The sequence below is a fragment of the Choloepus didactylus genome, chromosome 9 (assembly GCF_015220235.1).
Source record: "Choloepus didactylus isolate mChoDid1 chromosome 9, mChoDid1.pri, whole genome shotgun sequence".
Taxonomy (NCBI): Eukaryota; Metazoa; Chordata; class Mammalia; order Pilosa; family Megalonychidae; genus Choloepus; species Choloepus didactylus.
In genome coordinates, this window is record NC_051315.1 from 17,845,329 (window position 1) to 17,859,088 (window position 13,760).

Here is a 13,760-nt window from a genome sequence, read left to right on the forward strand (position 1 = left end):
AATTCAATGAATATAGAAAAGCAGATTAATCATACATGGAGAGGGAAATATTACTGTATAGATGCATGGGACTTACATAGAATGAAGTACAGAAAGACAAAGTAATGCAATACATGGGAAAAATTTGTAAAATAAGAATGATAAAGTGAATTTAATGTATCTTTAATAAGGGTTTAAGTAGTTTAGAGATTAAGGAGGCAATATACCGATAGAAAACTGATGCTGAATTGATGCCCAAGCACAGATTCACAAAGCCAAACAAAACCCAAGCAGAAATGATTTCCATAACTAGACATATTTTGGATTGACTATAAAGCACCAAAGAAAAATAACCTTAAAATAACTAAATATGAAAGATTCAATATTGTTTAAGTCTAAGTTAGCCCTAATTGGTCTAAAGATTCAGTATAATTCCAATCAAAATCCCAGCAGTCTATTCTGTTGAAATTGGCAAGCTAATTCTAAAATTTATATAGAAATGCAATATCTACCTAGATAAAACAATTTTGAAAAAAAAAAAAAAAACAAGATGGAAGGACTTATACTACCTTATTACAAGGTAACTAATAAGGGTTAATTTTATGGTATTGTTTAAAAAAAAAAAAAGTTACTATGGCTAAGAGATTCAAAATGGAGTCGGGAGGTCTTTCTGGAGGTAACTCTTACACAGGTCTCAGCCAGATATCCCAAGCTGGGGAATTATGCAAAGCCTCAAGCAACAATGTTCCTCAAAACCCCAAGGATATCTCCACCATAAAAGAAACTACAAGATAAAGCAGTTAGCTATCTAACCTGAAAGACAATTAGAGTACCCAAATATCTACCAACCACAAACAACTTTCATACTCTTCTTTTCCTTTAAAAACCGTTGCCTGGAAATGTCAAGACAGGACACAATTTGGGCTGCTACCTGAATCTGTGATCCCCAAATTGCAATTCTAAATCCCCAAATAAATGGCTTTTTTGCCTTGCAGCTTAATTTGTTTCTCAGTTGACAGTATGTGAATTATATGTCAAAAAAAAAGAAAAAAAAAACAAAACTAAAATGGGGGGTATGTTTGTGATTATAATATGCTTTCTGCAATTTAGTAAGCCTTAAATGATAGCATCTTTTATGCAACATTAATGGTCAATAAACAAGTTGTGTTAAAAAAAGAAGAAAAAAATATTCAATATATAATTAGAGTATTTAGGACAATATGGTGCTTGCTTTCAACCAGACGCAGTGGTTCTTAACCAGGAATGATTTTGCCCCTAAGTGGATATTTGGCAATGCCTGACTTTTTGGTTTTCCAGACTGGTGTGTGAGGGATGGTGCTTCCAGCATCTATTGGCAAGAGGGCAAGTGTAGAGTTAGGATTTCAAATGTAACCTTAAAATGGTAAACAAGCTGTATATTTGAGTTTAGTCTCACAGAGGAGCAATATGTAAAGCATGCACCCAGACATGAATAGGCATCAGTTGGGCTGTACATTAATCACTGTTGTTTGAGTTCTTTCATCTATCACCCTGGATTTGGAGACACCAGGCTCCAGGTATCTTAGAGGATGTAAATCCTAAAGGAAGTAGTAAATAACTGAGATAAGGAACTAATGAAGTTCTCCAGACCCCTGTTACTTGTTACCCAAAATGATTATCTTTCTTTGTCTCCAACATGTATAAAAGCAACCCACCCAAATATCAGTATGATTTGGGAAGCTCCCCCTACCCTCCCACTGGCATAAATAAAAGTTCCTTTTCCTTCACAGCCTGTTTGATGTGTCTGTGCATTAAGCTGCACCAAGCAACGAACCCAGATTTGAGGGGTGTGGGGGGCATCTTCACAGGGTTGTTGCTAGTTGCTAAACATCCTACAATGCAGAAGACAGAGCCTCCGGGGGTGGGGAGTGTGTGTGTAAATTAAGGAGAAACTAAACCATTCTGCATTATAATGGGATATATATACATATAGATAGATATAGATATATAGATATAGCTATATATTTCAGTATTCACCAGTTTTTAGGTAAAATAAGGAACTCTAAAGATTCATGACATTTGGATTATCAAGAAAGTACCAGGATATTTTAATACACCTCTATCATAAATTAGAGACAAAATGAATCATTAAATAAATTTCTAATTTGAATGTCATGATGGACAAGTTTGATTAAATGGACATGCATGCAATACCACAATTTTTAAGCACACATGGAAGTTTTATATTATTTCCTTCCTAGGGCATAAATCAGCTGATAAATATTTCAAAGGATTTCTGTTACACAGACCAATTCTCTAACTGCAATTCAATTACAATCAGTCAGTAACAGAATGGTAACAAAAATCCCTTCATTTAATCTGGAATAAAAGTAATAAAAACAGTTCAGAGGGCATAGACTTACCCTGGAAGTCAATGAATCCTTATACTAAATGTTAATTAAAATACCACATATAATTACTAGTGGGATGTACCTGAGAGAGTTCATTCTCAAAGGGAATTATAACTCAAATGCTTATATTTTAAAAGAAGACTGCTAAAAAAAACAACTAGATGGTCAATTTAGTAATTTAAGAACAATATATTTTAAAAAGTAGAAGACTAGAAATAATAAGAGTATAAAGAATGAAAGAGATGAATAGAGCAGAACACCAAGCCCAGAAGATGGTTCTTTGAAAAGGAAGGGGATGGGGGGGGAGGGCAAGATAGAGAGGGGAGGGCAAGGGCAGTAAAGCTCTGCATGAAATGGGAATAAGGGAATGCTCTAGGAAAAATAGGAGGGCACTGACAAATAATACTGAGAATCAAATGGGATACTGCTATCTCTAGGGAGGTGATTACACAGATAAGGGGATAGTATCTATTACTATTTGCAAATATACTTGAAAAATCGGGTGAAATGGAGAAGAAATCCTAAAAATAATGACAATTTAATCAAATAAGTACAGTCCAAGAAAAAAAAATACAGGATCTTTAAAGAGCTGGATGGTATATTATCAGACCTGGATGGTCGTTATCCTCAAGGCTAACAGTGTTACTATATATGATCAGAAATTCATCTTCTAATTAATAATTCAGTAACATATATGCATATTTGGTTAACTGAAATGGAACATTTCCCCCATTTAAAATCAATCCACTTATGTTTGCATCTGTTTATATCCTATAATAGTCTGGTGTATGTCTAGTTTGCCAGTCAGTTGCCCTGAGACAAATCAATTCCCCATACAGTGATAAAGGCAGGTTTTTGGACTTCTAAAGCTGACACCTAGAGTTATATTCCCCCATGTCTATAGACCAAAACCCAAATTTCGGTGCTTCCTATAGAGGACTCTCTGAGGCCTGTGCCCAGCTTTCCTCTCAGTCTTATTCCCCACCATCAGCATTTCCTCATATGAGCCTTAATTACAATCAATTATTTCATTTCATGTTTTCCAAACATGCTCTCCTTACTATTGACATTGTGCATTTGCATGAGACTATTCTCCTTCCCCTCTACCTGCTGAATCATGGTCATCATCCACTTCATGTCCCATTTTTCCCATGAGGCATTTTACAACCCTCTGAATTTTCTCTAAATGTTCACAAGAATGACTGTTTGTATAGCTCATTTGATCTTGTAAAAAGAAATAGAATAGTTACTATGGCTAAGAGATTTAATGTGAGTTGGGAGGTCATTCGTATGCAAATCTCAGCCAGGTATCACAAACTGCCCAAGTATGCAAAACCTCAAGCAGCAGTGTTCCTCAAAACTTTAAAGAGATTGGGACACTGTAAACAAATCCCAAGATAAAGAGCTCTGGGACATGACTCCTAGGAATGAGCCTAGCCCTGGCAGTGAGGGATTGAAAATGCCTACTTGACCAAAAGGGGGAAAAGGAAAGGTAACAAGCTGAGGTCACAGTGGCTGAGAGATCCCAGAGTCGAGAGGCTATCCTGGAGGTTTCTCTTATGCAAGCTCAAGCTAGACATCCCAAATGGCCGCAGTATGCCATGACCTTACCAAAAGTGGTCCCCAAATACCTAGGTTCTTACCTGAGATTCTCTAAAACATTCACTCACTAAGTTTTCTCTCTCAGAAACTTAAATCCACCAGTGTTCCTATGCCAGACAAGTCCTAAAACCCAGAAGCAACAGGCTCTGTAAGAACAACAATCAGATGCAGCCCCCTTTCCTATACTGTCAACACCCCCTTTCAATATGAACAAGTTAGGGTGCTCACGGCCTAGACATCCCGGAAGATAGAGAAAAAGATTAAGTGATAGGAAGGGGTAGTAACAAACAAGGTAAGATTTAACAAAGGTCTATGAATAGTGAAACTTCATATAAATATGTGTATCTATATATTGATGCTGGGGTGTTGGAATAGCTGGAAGGAGGTAAATTACATGATGGAACTATAAACTATAACATCCTTTGAAATTTGCTCATAGCCACTTATTGAATTGTGCTTTGAAAGTCTTCACCTTTCTGTATATACCCTATATTGCATAATAATAAAAGAAATGAAACTGTAGAACCGTAATCCATAACAATTTTTGAAACTACCTATATAACTGCTTGTTGAGCTGTACACTGAAAGTTAACACCTTTCTGTATGTATGTTATATTTTACAATCATGAAATAGTGGAAGTTGTGGAACTGTAACCCATGACATTCTTTGAAGTTTGTTCTCTAACTACTTGTTTAATTAGACCTTGATATTTATCACTGTTATGTATATATAAGTTCACAATAAAAAATGCATTAAAAAATAAACACAATAAAAAATGTGAAAGTGAAAAAAAAAAAAGAACTTTGCAAACTTTTACCCTGAAGAATTTTGAGAGTACCCCAAATATCCACCAACTACAAACAACTCATCTAATATTCCTTTTCTTTAAAAATCCTTTAAAACCCTTGCCTGGAAATGCTAAGACAGGACAGGGTTTGAGATGCTATCTGAATCTGTTCTCCCCAAATTGCAATTCTAAGACCCCAAATAAATGTCTTTGTTGCCTTGTGGTTCAGTTTGTCGTTTCATGGTTGGCAGTCTTTTATACTTATTTATGGGTCTAGTAAGTAGAACCCTGAAACACATAAGCCCTGAGTCCTTCAATTACTACATTCATCAGCAGCACTAAGGAGTAAAATGTTTTCCACTATATGTACGTTTTGATGTGTCCATAGTTCCTATCTCCTAAGAATGATCACTCTGAGACATTTTCATTTTTTTTCACTAGTATCTTTTCATTTTTTTCACTAATGACTATTCTCACTAATAGACTTTCATTGATCTATTTGTGTGCACTGATGTTGGGGCAGCGTTGTTCATGAAAAATCTTTTTATTGAGACCTTAAAAATTACTGGCAATGCGAACAGAGGACAGCAAAGCCAAGGTGTTTGGAGTGGGGGGTGCGGATGGGGGGTGGTGGTGGTAGTTTGGGTTGACTTATATTTTACTCATTTGTTCAGTGGCTGTTTATACATCCACGTGTCACTGTGAACAACTAAAATTAATGCTTCTGTAAAATTACCTGTTATTACATGTCATGGATCTCTGGGTTCACTTATGAACAATAGAAAATATAGTACGTTTAAGTCCATGAAGACCAATAATTTGCTTTGTCTCTAGAGTAAGCAAGGTCTCCTTCTTCCTTTCATCTTAACAACCTTACAGTGCCATATCTATATGATGTCTGTTTTCCTACTGTGCTGGTTTGAATGTATTTTGTCCCCCAAACGCCATTATCTTTGATGTAGTCTTGTGGGACAGACTTTTGGTGCTGGTTAGATTTGCTTGGAATGTGCCCCACCCAGCTGTGGGTGGTGACTTTGGTGGGATACTCCCATGGAGGTGTGACCCCACCCATTCAGGGTGGGCCTTGATCAGTGGAGCCATATAAAACATGCTGACTCAAAGAGACTGAAGGAGTGCAGCTGGGAGTGATGTTTTGAAGAGAAGCAAGCTTGCTAGAAAGGAACGTCCTGGGAGAAAGCCGTTTTGAGGCCGGAGCTTTGGAGCAGATGCCAGCTGCCTTCCTAGCTAACAGAGGTTTTCCGGAGGCCATTGGCCATCCTCTAGTGAGGGTACCCGATTGCTGATGTGTTGCCTTGGACGCTTTGTGGCCTTAAGACTGTAACTGTGTAGCGAAATAAATCCCCATTTTATAAAAGCCAATCCATCTCTGGTGTTTTGCATTCTGCAGCATTAGCAAACTAGGACAAATTTTGGTACCAGAAGTGGGGTGCTTTTTGCTGCTGAGTTTGCAAATACCAAACATGTTGGAGCGGCTTTTTAAATGGATAATGGGGAGTTTCTGGAAGAGTTGTGAGGAGCTTGATAGAAAAGGCCAAAACTGCTTTAAAGAGACTGTTTGTGGAAATATGGACTCTAAAGATACTTCTGATGAGGCCTTGAACAGAAATGATGAATGTGTTGTTGCAAACTGGAAGAAAGGTGATCCTTGTTTTAAAGTGGCACAGAATTTGGCAAAATTGAGTCCTGGTGTCAGATGGAAGGAAGAATCTGGAAGCAACAACCTGGAATACTTAGCTGAGGAGATCTCCAGACTATGTGTGGAGGACGTATCCTGGCTTCTCCTTGCAGCTTATAGTAAAATGCGAGCAGAGAGAGATAAACTTAGAACTGAACTCTTGGGTTCCAAGAAACCAGAAGCTGATGGCTTGGAAAATTACGAGCTTCCAGGGGGTGGAATCCCAGAAGCTACAGCCCAATGTGAGGATGTAACCAAACATAGAACCCAGCCACCATTTCAGTACAAGCCAGGATTGGAGATGGAATTATCCAGAAAGGATTTGTGGAAAGTCCTATTGTCTGATGGCTTTGGCCCCTGCATGCTTCATGCTAAGCCAACAGAATTTTTGCGAGATCTTTATAGACAGAGCCATTGCTGGTCTGGACTGGAGGAGTCAGACAAGGAAAAAATTAAAGGAAAAATCTCTTCAAAGACAGAGCCATGGAGGTTGAGGTCTGGAGTCAAGAGGTTTAGGGCTGGGAGAGCAGAGCAGCCCACACGCATGGAAAGGGTGAGTTTGCCCTGGAGGTCGAGGGCGGGCCTTCCGCCTCGATGCTCTGGAAGAGTTTTGCCACCTCAGGTCCCAAAGAGGGTGGAGCACATTTCCAGGGAATTGAGGAGAGCCTGGCTGCCACCCCACTGTTCTGAAGGGGTTGAGTGTGTGCCCCGGAGATGGAAGGGAATCCGGGAGCTGCCCCGAGGTTTGAGGAGGGTGGAACCGAGAAGGTGGTCTCCCCAATGTGTGGAAATGTTGGAGCACTCACCCAAGCGTTTGGAGAAGAAACAGCTGCCAAAAAGGCCCTTGGGAAGGGTTAGGCTCCCGCTCTCTCAAGCCCCAAGGATGCAACATTGTTTTGTTAATGACTGTCTGACTTTGAAATCTAATGGAGTTTGTCCTGCAGGTTTTAGGAACTGTTTTGGTCCTGTTAACCCTGTTTTCCTTACTGTTTCTCCTTATGGCAATGGAAATGTTTATCCTATGAATGTCCCTCCTTTGTGTATTGGAAGCATATAACTTGTTCTAAGTCCACAGATCCAAGCTAAAGGAAAAGTATGCCTTAGGACTGACCACGCCTATATTTGATTTTGATGGGATTTTGTACTTAACTTTTGTTACTGAAATGGTTTAAGTTTTTGTGATATTGTGATGAAATGAATGTATTTTGTATTTGGAAAGATAATGTCATTTTGGGGTCCAGGGGGTGGAATGTGCTGGTTTGAATGTATTTTGTCCCCCAAACGCCATTATCTTTGATGTAGTCTTGTGGGACAGACTTTTGGTGCTGGTTAGATTTGCTTGGAATGTGCCCCACCCAGCTGTGGGTGGTGACTTTGGTGGGATACTCCCATGGAGGTGTGACCCCACCCATTCAGGGTGGGCCTTGATCAGTGGAGCCATATAAAACATGCTGACTCAAAGAGACTGAAGGAGTGCAGCTGGGAGTGATGTTTTGAAGAGAAGCAAGCTTGCTAGAAAGGAACGTCCTGGGAGAAAGCCGTTTTGAGGCCGGAGCTTTGGAGCAGATGCCAGCTGCCTTCCTAGCTAACAGAGGTTTTCCGGAGGCCACTGGCCATCCTCTAGTGAGGGTACCCGATTGCTGATGTGTTGCCTTGGACGCTTTGTGGCCTTAAGACTGTAACTGTGTAGCGAAATAAATCCCCATTTTATAAAAGCCAATCCATCTCTGGTGTTTTGCATTCTGCAGCATTAGCAAACTAGGACACCTACTGTGAAAATGATATAGAACCTGACAGCAGTTCTGCAATGAGAAGTAAATATTTTGCAGAGAACACAGGAGATATAATTATGCACATTGGCCATCTTTCTGCTTCTAAGCTAAGATCAGCCTTCCTTAAAGCTGTGGTACATGCGGTTCCTTCTGTGTATGTCACCTGGACTCAAGAGCTTGGTAAGTATGGTTAACTTGGTAACTTGGTAGATTAAATATCCCCTCATCAGAAGGGCCTTAACTTGGCAACACAATTTAACAACATTGTTTTTCTCTCTCTAGTTACCTTTTATCCATCATTTTCTTTTTATTTTCTTTAAATGACTTAATATTTTATGAAACTATCTTTTCCATTATTTGTTTACTATCTGTTTCCTCTCACTAGAAGATAAGCATCATAAAAACAAGTCCTTGTCTGTTCCCAGCCCCTAGCACCAATTAGATAATCAATAGTTGCTGAATTAATAAGTAATCAAATCTATATAATATCAACTAAAATTTTACATTTTAAAGGATAATAGAGAAATTGTAGCAAAATGAAGAAAGTAATTACGTATGTATACTTACACACAAACACACACTACGCACATATATATATATTCAACTTTCTTACTATGTACCTTTCCAAAAATACTTAATCTTTTGGAGTCAATATATGGCTGTTTCAGTAAAAATCTGCAATGAAAAAGAAAAAAAAATTATATCATCTTGAATGAAATATACATGGAAATTCATTCTTGGCACAAAAGATGGAAGTCAATGATTAGAAATACTTTTACTGCCTGCAGCTTTATTCATGTGGAAGGGCCGTACATTCCAAAATCTTGCAACTCAAAGTGATGATCCAGTATCTCTGGTATCATCTGGGAGCTTATCAGACATGCAGAATCTTGAGCCCTACTCCAGACCTATTGAATTAGCATCTAAATTTTAATAAGCTCCCACCTGATTTCTATGCACCGTGTTAAAGAACCTACTAGCTTTATCAGGTCACTCTTATATCGCATGGTGATGGTGTCTGTGCCAGCTTAACGTTTGTAATTAGCTGGGGAAATTTAAGTTGTATCAATAGACATTACGGATTATTTTAAACAAACAGCATAGTGATGTACTTAAGGTCTCTCCATACTTTCATTATGATGCGAAGGCTGATAGGTACATGAAAAAATGCAATAAGCTACATAATTGACATGGAAAATTGTCCAATCACCTAAATAGAAATAGTGGAGTCAGGGTTAGTGGTATTACACATTGTATATCTAGATTTTGTCACTATGGAAAAACAATAGGAAAATGTGCACCCACTTACTTCACAGCTGCTATTTGATCCTTTACTTCCACTGAACCTAGTCTTCGATGAATCTCTTGCAAAATTTTCAGGCCCTGGAATCCACTTCCTCTGCCATCGAATCGTGCTATGATTACGTTATCTGAGTCAACAAGTACTGAATCCCAGTCAATGTGGAACTGATCTGTAACCAGCTGGCCTCCTGGTTCTTCATCCCTATAAACATCAACACATTGAACCAAAACAAGAGCAACTAACATTTGGATAGATATTTTAGCTTTCAGAGTTAGTTAACAAAGGTGATGGGAAAGAACGGTGTTGGCTTTTAAACTTTCTATCACTTCTTAATGATAAACTTGAAGGGGTAAATGCTATTTTATTTTGTGAAATTTTAAATGAAAAGTTCTCTGAATAAAGTGAAAATATAAATGATTTAAGATTCATCAGGAGAGATGCATTTAATTCATTTTTGCAAAGAAGAAAAATGAAGGAAAATAAATACACTTTCCAAAGATGTTTCTAAAGGATGATCCTCAAGTTGACAGGCCTATTTTTATCAGATTTCTTCCTGACAGTGTGTTTTAAAAATGTCTTTCAATTGGTATACAGAGGCCAAACGGTCTGATAGAAAGTAGAAACAAATATAGAGGCTTGACGATAATTTAACAGCAAGTATACAACCTTAAAGAATGTCAGGCTCAAAAAAATTATTGCATTTATATTTCCTGAATTGTATTTTTTTGGGGGTGGGGAGATTCTCCTAACAAGAATTTAAGCACACAGTAAGAAAAATTCTATTTCATCATGAAAACTTGACAGCAGAAAAGAAAGCAGGGGCATATATTTTTGAAAAACTTAAAAGCTAGAAGTAAAGAAGGACACACAAATTACAAAGCATTAACATTCCTTCTAGGAGCAAAAAGGCAATAAAATTTTAAAATCTCAGATTAGAATGGGATTTATTATTTTATTTTCTAGACTACAGAAAAGGAGAAAAAAAAAGCAGACCAGATAACTACATCCAAACCTAGGTATATTTCCAACATGCAGCTTTCCAGTTGGTGGGCTTGAATGGTATTAAAACATCTAAATATGAAAACACATCCATTGTTATTTGGGATACAGACCAAAAACCCCTACCTTACTCCCTCTTCAAAGTAAAAACACCAACTCTCCCGCCTTCATACTTAAACAAGTATGTAACTCAGAGGCGGCAATACTCTAAACTAATCCTCATTAACAGGCTTATCGTATCTGCCTAGTGATTTGAATCACTGGACGGCAAATGGCACTGGACAGATATGGGGGTTGTGTGAACTGGGTGTACTGGGTGAAGTTGGAAGTAGGGAATAAGGAAAAGTAAACATTGTACAACTACAATTTATTGCATCCTTTCTGTAATCTAAGCACTTACAGTCCATTATCTCATTTGCTCAATGCTACCCAAAAAAATATGAACTTTGGGGGACCATCTTATTATATACATTGTTATTCTTCCATTGTAAATAAAGAAATTGTATTGGGAGTTATTTATTCATGCCAATCCAATCCCCTCCCACAGGTAGTGGTGGCTCTGAGATCCAAATCTAGATGTGTCTTGTCCTTCTCCAATGCTTCCAAACTTAGCTCTTGATCAAAATAAAGGAAAATTGATTACTATATATGTCCATACACTCTGACCTAGAAGTCAGATTGACTGATTTAGAAGTAAGTCTGGAATTGGTGTTTTTTCCATTTCCCTAGTTAGCACTGATATAACTAGTCTAATGTTTCAGAACCAGCTTGAATCATCACGCCTAGCAAAGTTCCCAGTACATGTTCCCAGTATAGCAAATGCTAGTTGTACAAGAAATACTTTCAGAGAAAACGGATGCAGTGGAAAGAATGGAAAGACTTTTAAAAGACTTGAGTTAGCATAAAGACATATTTTGAAGCATGTGGCGTTATTGTAGACTGTAAAGCAAAACAGGATTCTTAAGAGTATGAGGTACTAAGAATTAACTTCAATTTGTGATACAAAGCTGTGAGTTAAAAGACCACTCTGAATCCCAACTTTACTCTGAACGTAGGCCACATACTAAGACTCTGAGTCTCAGTTTCTTTATCTTTAGAGATGATAAGATAATGCTACCCCAGAGGGAATTTGTGAGCATTAAATGCCATGGTATATTTGAAAATGCTTTATGAAATATAATCAAGTGTAAAACCGTTAGTATGGAACAATAAAACTGTTATTCCTAATTTGTTTGAAGTCATCATTTCTTATATTGAGTGTACTTTCTTACAGTTCAAAACAGAGAACTATACATTTTAGCTAACTGTGCAGAAATTAGACTAGACAATATCTGTGGATAAAGATATGCATGTTGAGTGAGCTATTATGACAATGGGATTGCCATTTTCTGGATGGACCAATGATATCAGAAGACTTCCATGACTATAAAAAATTAATTCAACCGTCATTTGGGGATGATTAGTGGAGTGATGCTAGTTTTTAAGGCAGAGCTATCCAACTTGAAACTCTAGCAACAGCTCTAAAGTAATGTTCGAAAATGGTTGTTAATTTGGAAGATACAATTTTCCAATTTACATTTGACCCACTGCATTGTTCACAGGTATTTCAGCAGTTCACAGTTAATTTTAGACAAAATATAAATGTCACAGACATTTCATTGCAGGCAAATAAATTATTTTAGAAAACAGTTTAAAATAAAGCACATTTTTCAAACTTGTGATTGGTCAAATGTTGCACATTTTTCAAACAATAAACTTCAATCCTTTACTCATGCTTGCAACACCTAGGGGAAAACAAAATTTCACTCTTTTCCAAAATTGCAAATTTTTAAACTTTCATTGTCTTCTTGCCTTTGCAAGGTTTTAATGTTGAAACACAAAATGATAACAATGCATTATCAGCCAATTACTTTAGACACATTCCTTTGTCTATTTAGAAGCATTGTTCTTTCTTTTTTGGTGTATGATTTCATGGTGACTTATCATATAATATGGGCTGTGATGCTAGGCATTGCAATTAAAAGGAACAAGCCAGAATCTTGCAGGAGTGTGGTTAAGATTCATTGTTCATAATGTGTTGAGCAAAAATGCTGAACCTGCTTTGCTAATAAAGCCAAACAATTGCTACTGACTCAGGAGGTAAAGACAACAAGATGCTTGCTGGTAGGGAAGGCCTTAGGCAACCAAATCATGGACATTATAATTAACGGGTATCACTACTGTTCACATATTGGCCATACAGAATGGGGCAGCTGCTACTGATTTGGATCTGTTTTGTTTTTCCATGGATTTCCCTCCTCATCTTTCTTACTGCACTATTTTACTTTCCTCTCTCTGTCTTAGAAATCTCTGGGCACCCATAATTAGGATGATGTTTCAAGGTTGAGTGGGGGGACGTAGCATTTTTTTTTGAAAGTTGTGATGAAAAGAACAATTCCATCTGTTCTAAGTGGAAAGGTCACAGCTATTTGAAACTTGTCTATTTCTAGCATAGACAGAAGAATCAAATTAAGACTGTAAACTTCTCTTAGAAATTAAGGTCTTAGAGGGCAGACTCTCCATCTATTTCATTTCCTTCCACACCAAATGTGTCCCTATGGATGAGTTCAAAATTTGTGCATAAAATAAAATATAAAAAGAAATATCAATAAAATAAGCAATATCCAACAGATCTTTAAAATGACAGAACAAGTCACCTGTTTATGACATAGCATCTATATCGAAGCTGAATTAAGTGAAGAAGCTAGTTCAGATTACATACTTGGTCAGGTTTACCAAGTGCCATTTAAATTCATGTAAAAGGCATTGAGTTTATATTAAAAAGATAAAGGTTTTGGTCCTGGCTCTACTGATGATCTGCTGAGTTAACCATAAACACTTATATGCTTTTCAATTATTATTCATTTTCTTGTTAATCGACAACAGGTGGTAAATGGTTAAAGCACAAATCATTAGCACAGTACGGTTTTTTTTTAAAGCAATTGTCTTTATCAGTAAAATTTGGGTTATAATAGAAGGAAGGAAGAGTATTAGAAGAGTCCTTTCCATAAATGTCCTATTGCATTATAGAATTTCAAAACTGACAGCTGCATTTCTGTGTCTCTTGGGGGAATGAAAGGAAGGCACATAGACAATCATCTCTATTCTTTACTGTTACTAGGCCTACTATAGGTAGACTTCAATTCATGGGGGCCTAGCTGAGAGCTAGAATCATTGAGAACCAGGTTTTGC

General features: G+C 37.4%; 1 protein-coding gene across 2 annotated transcripts in view; it reads right to left on the bottom strand.

Moving 5' to 3' along the window:
* The window catches only part of DPP10 (dipeptidyl peptidase like 10), a 689,331-nt gene that overhangs the window by 34,524 nt on the left and 641,047 nt on the right, over positions 1 to 13,760 (bottom strand). For both annotated transcript variants that reach the window (XM_037849964.1, XM_037849965.1), the window contains exons 20-21: positions 9,537 to 9,731; positions 8,848 to 8,902 (exon numbers count right to left, since the gene is read on the bottom strand). In XM_037849964.1, coding sequence (XP_037705892.1) covers positions 8,848 to 8,902; positions 9,537 to 9,731 — 250 coding nt within the window. The remainder of the gene's footprint in view (positions 1 to 8,847; positions 8,903 to 9,536; positions 9,732 to 13,760) is intronic.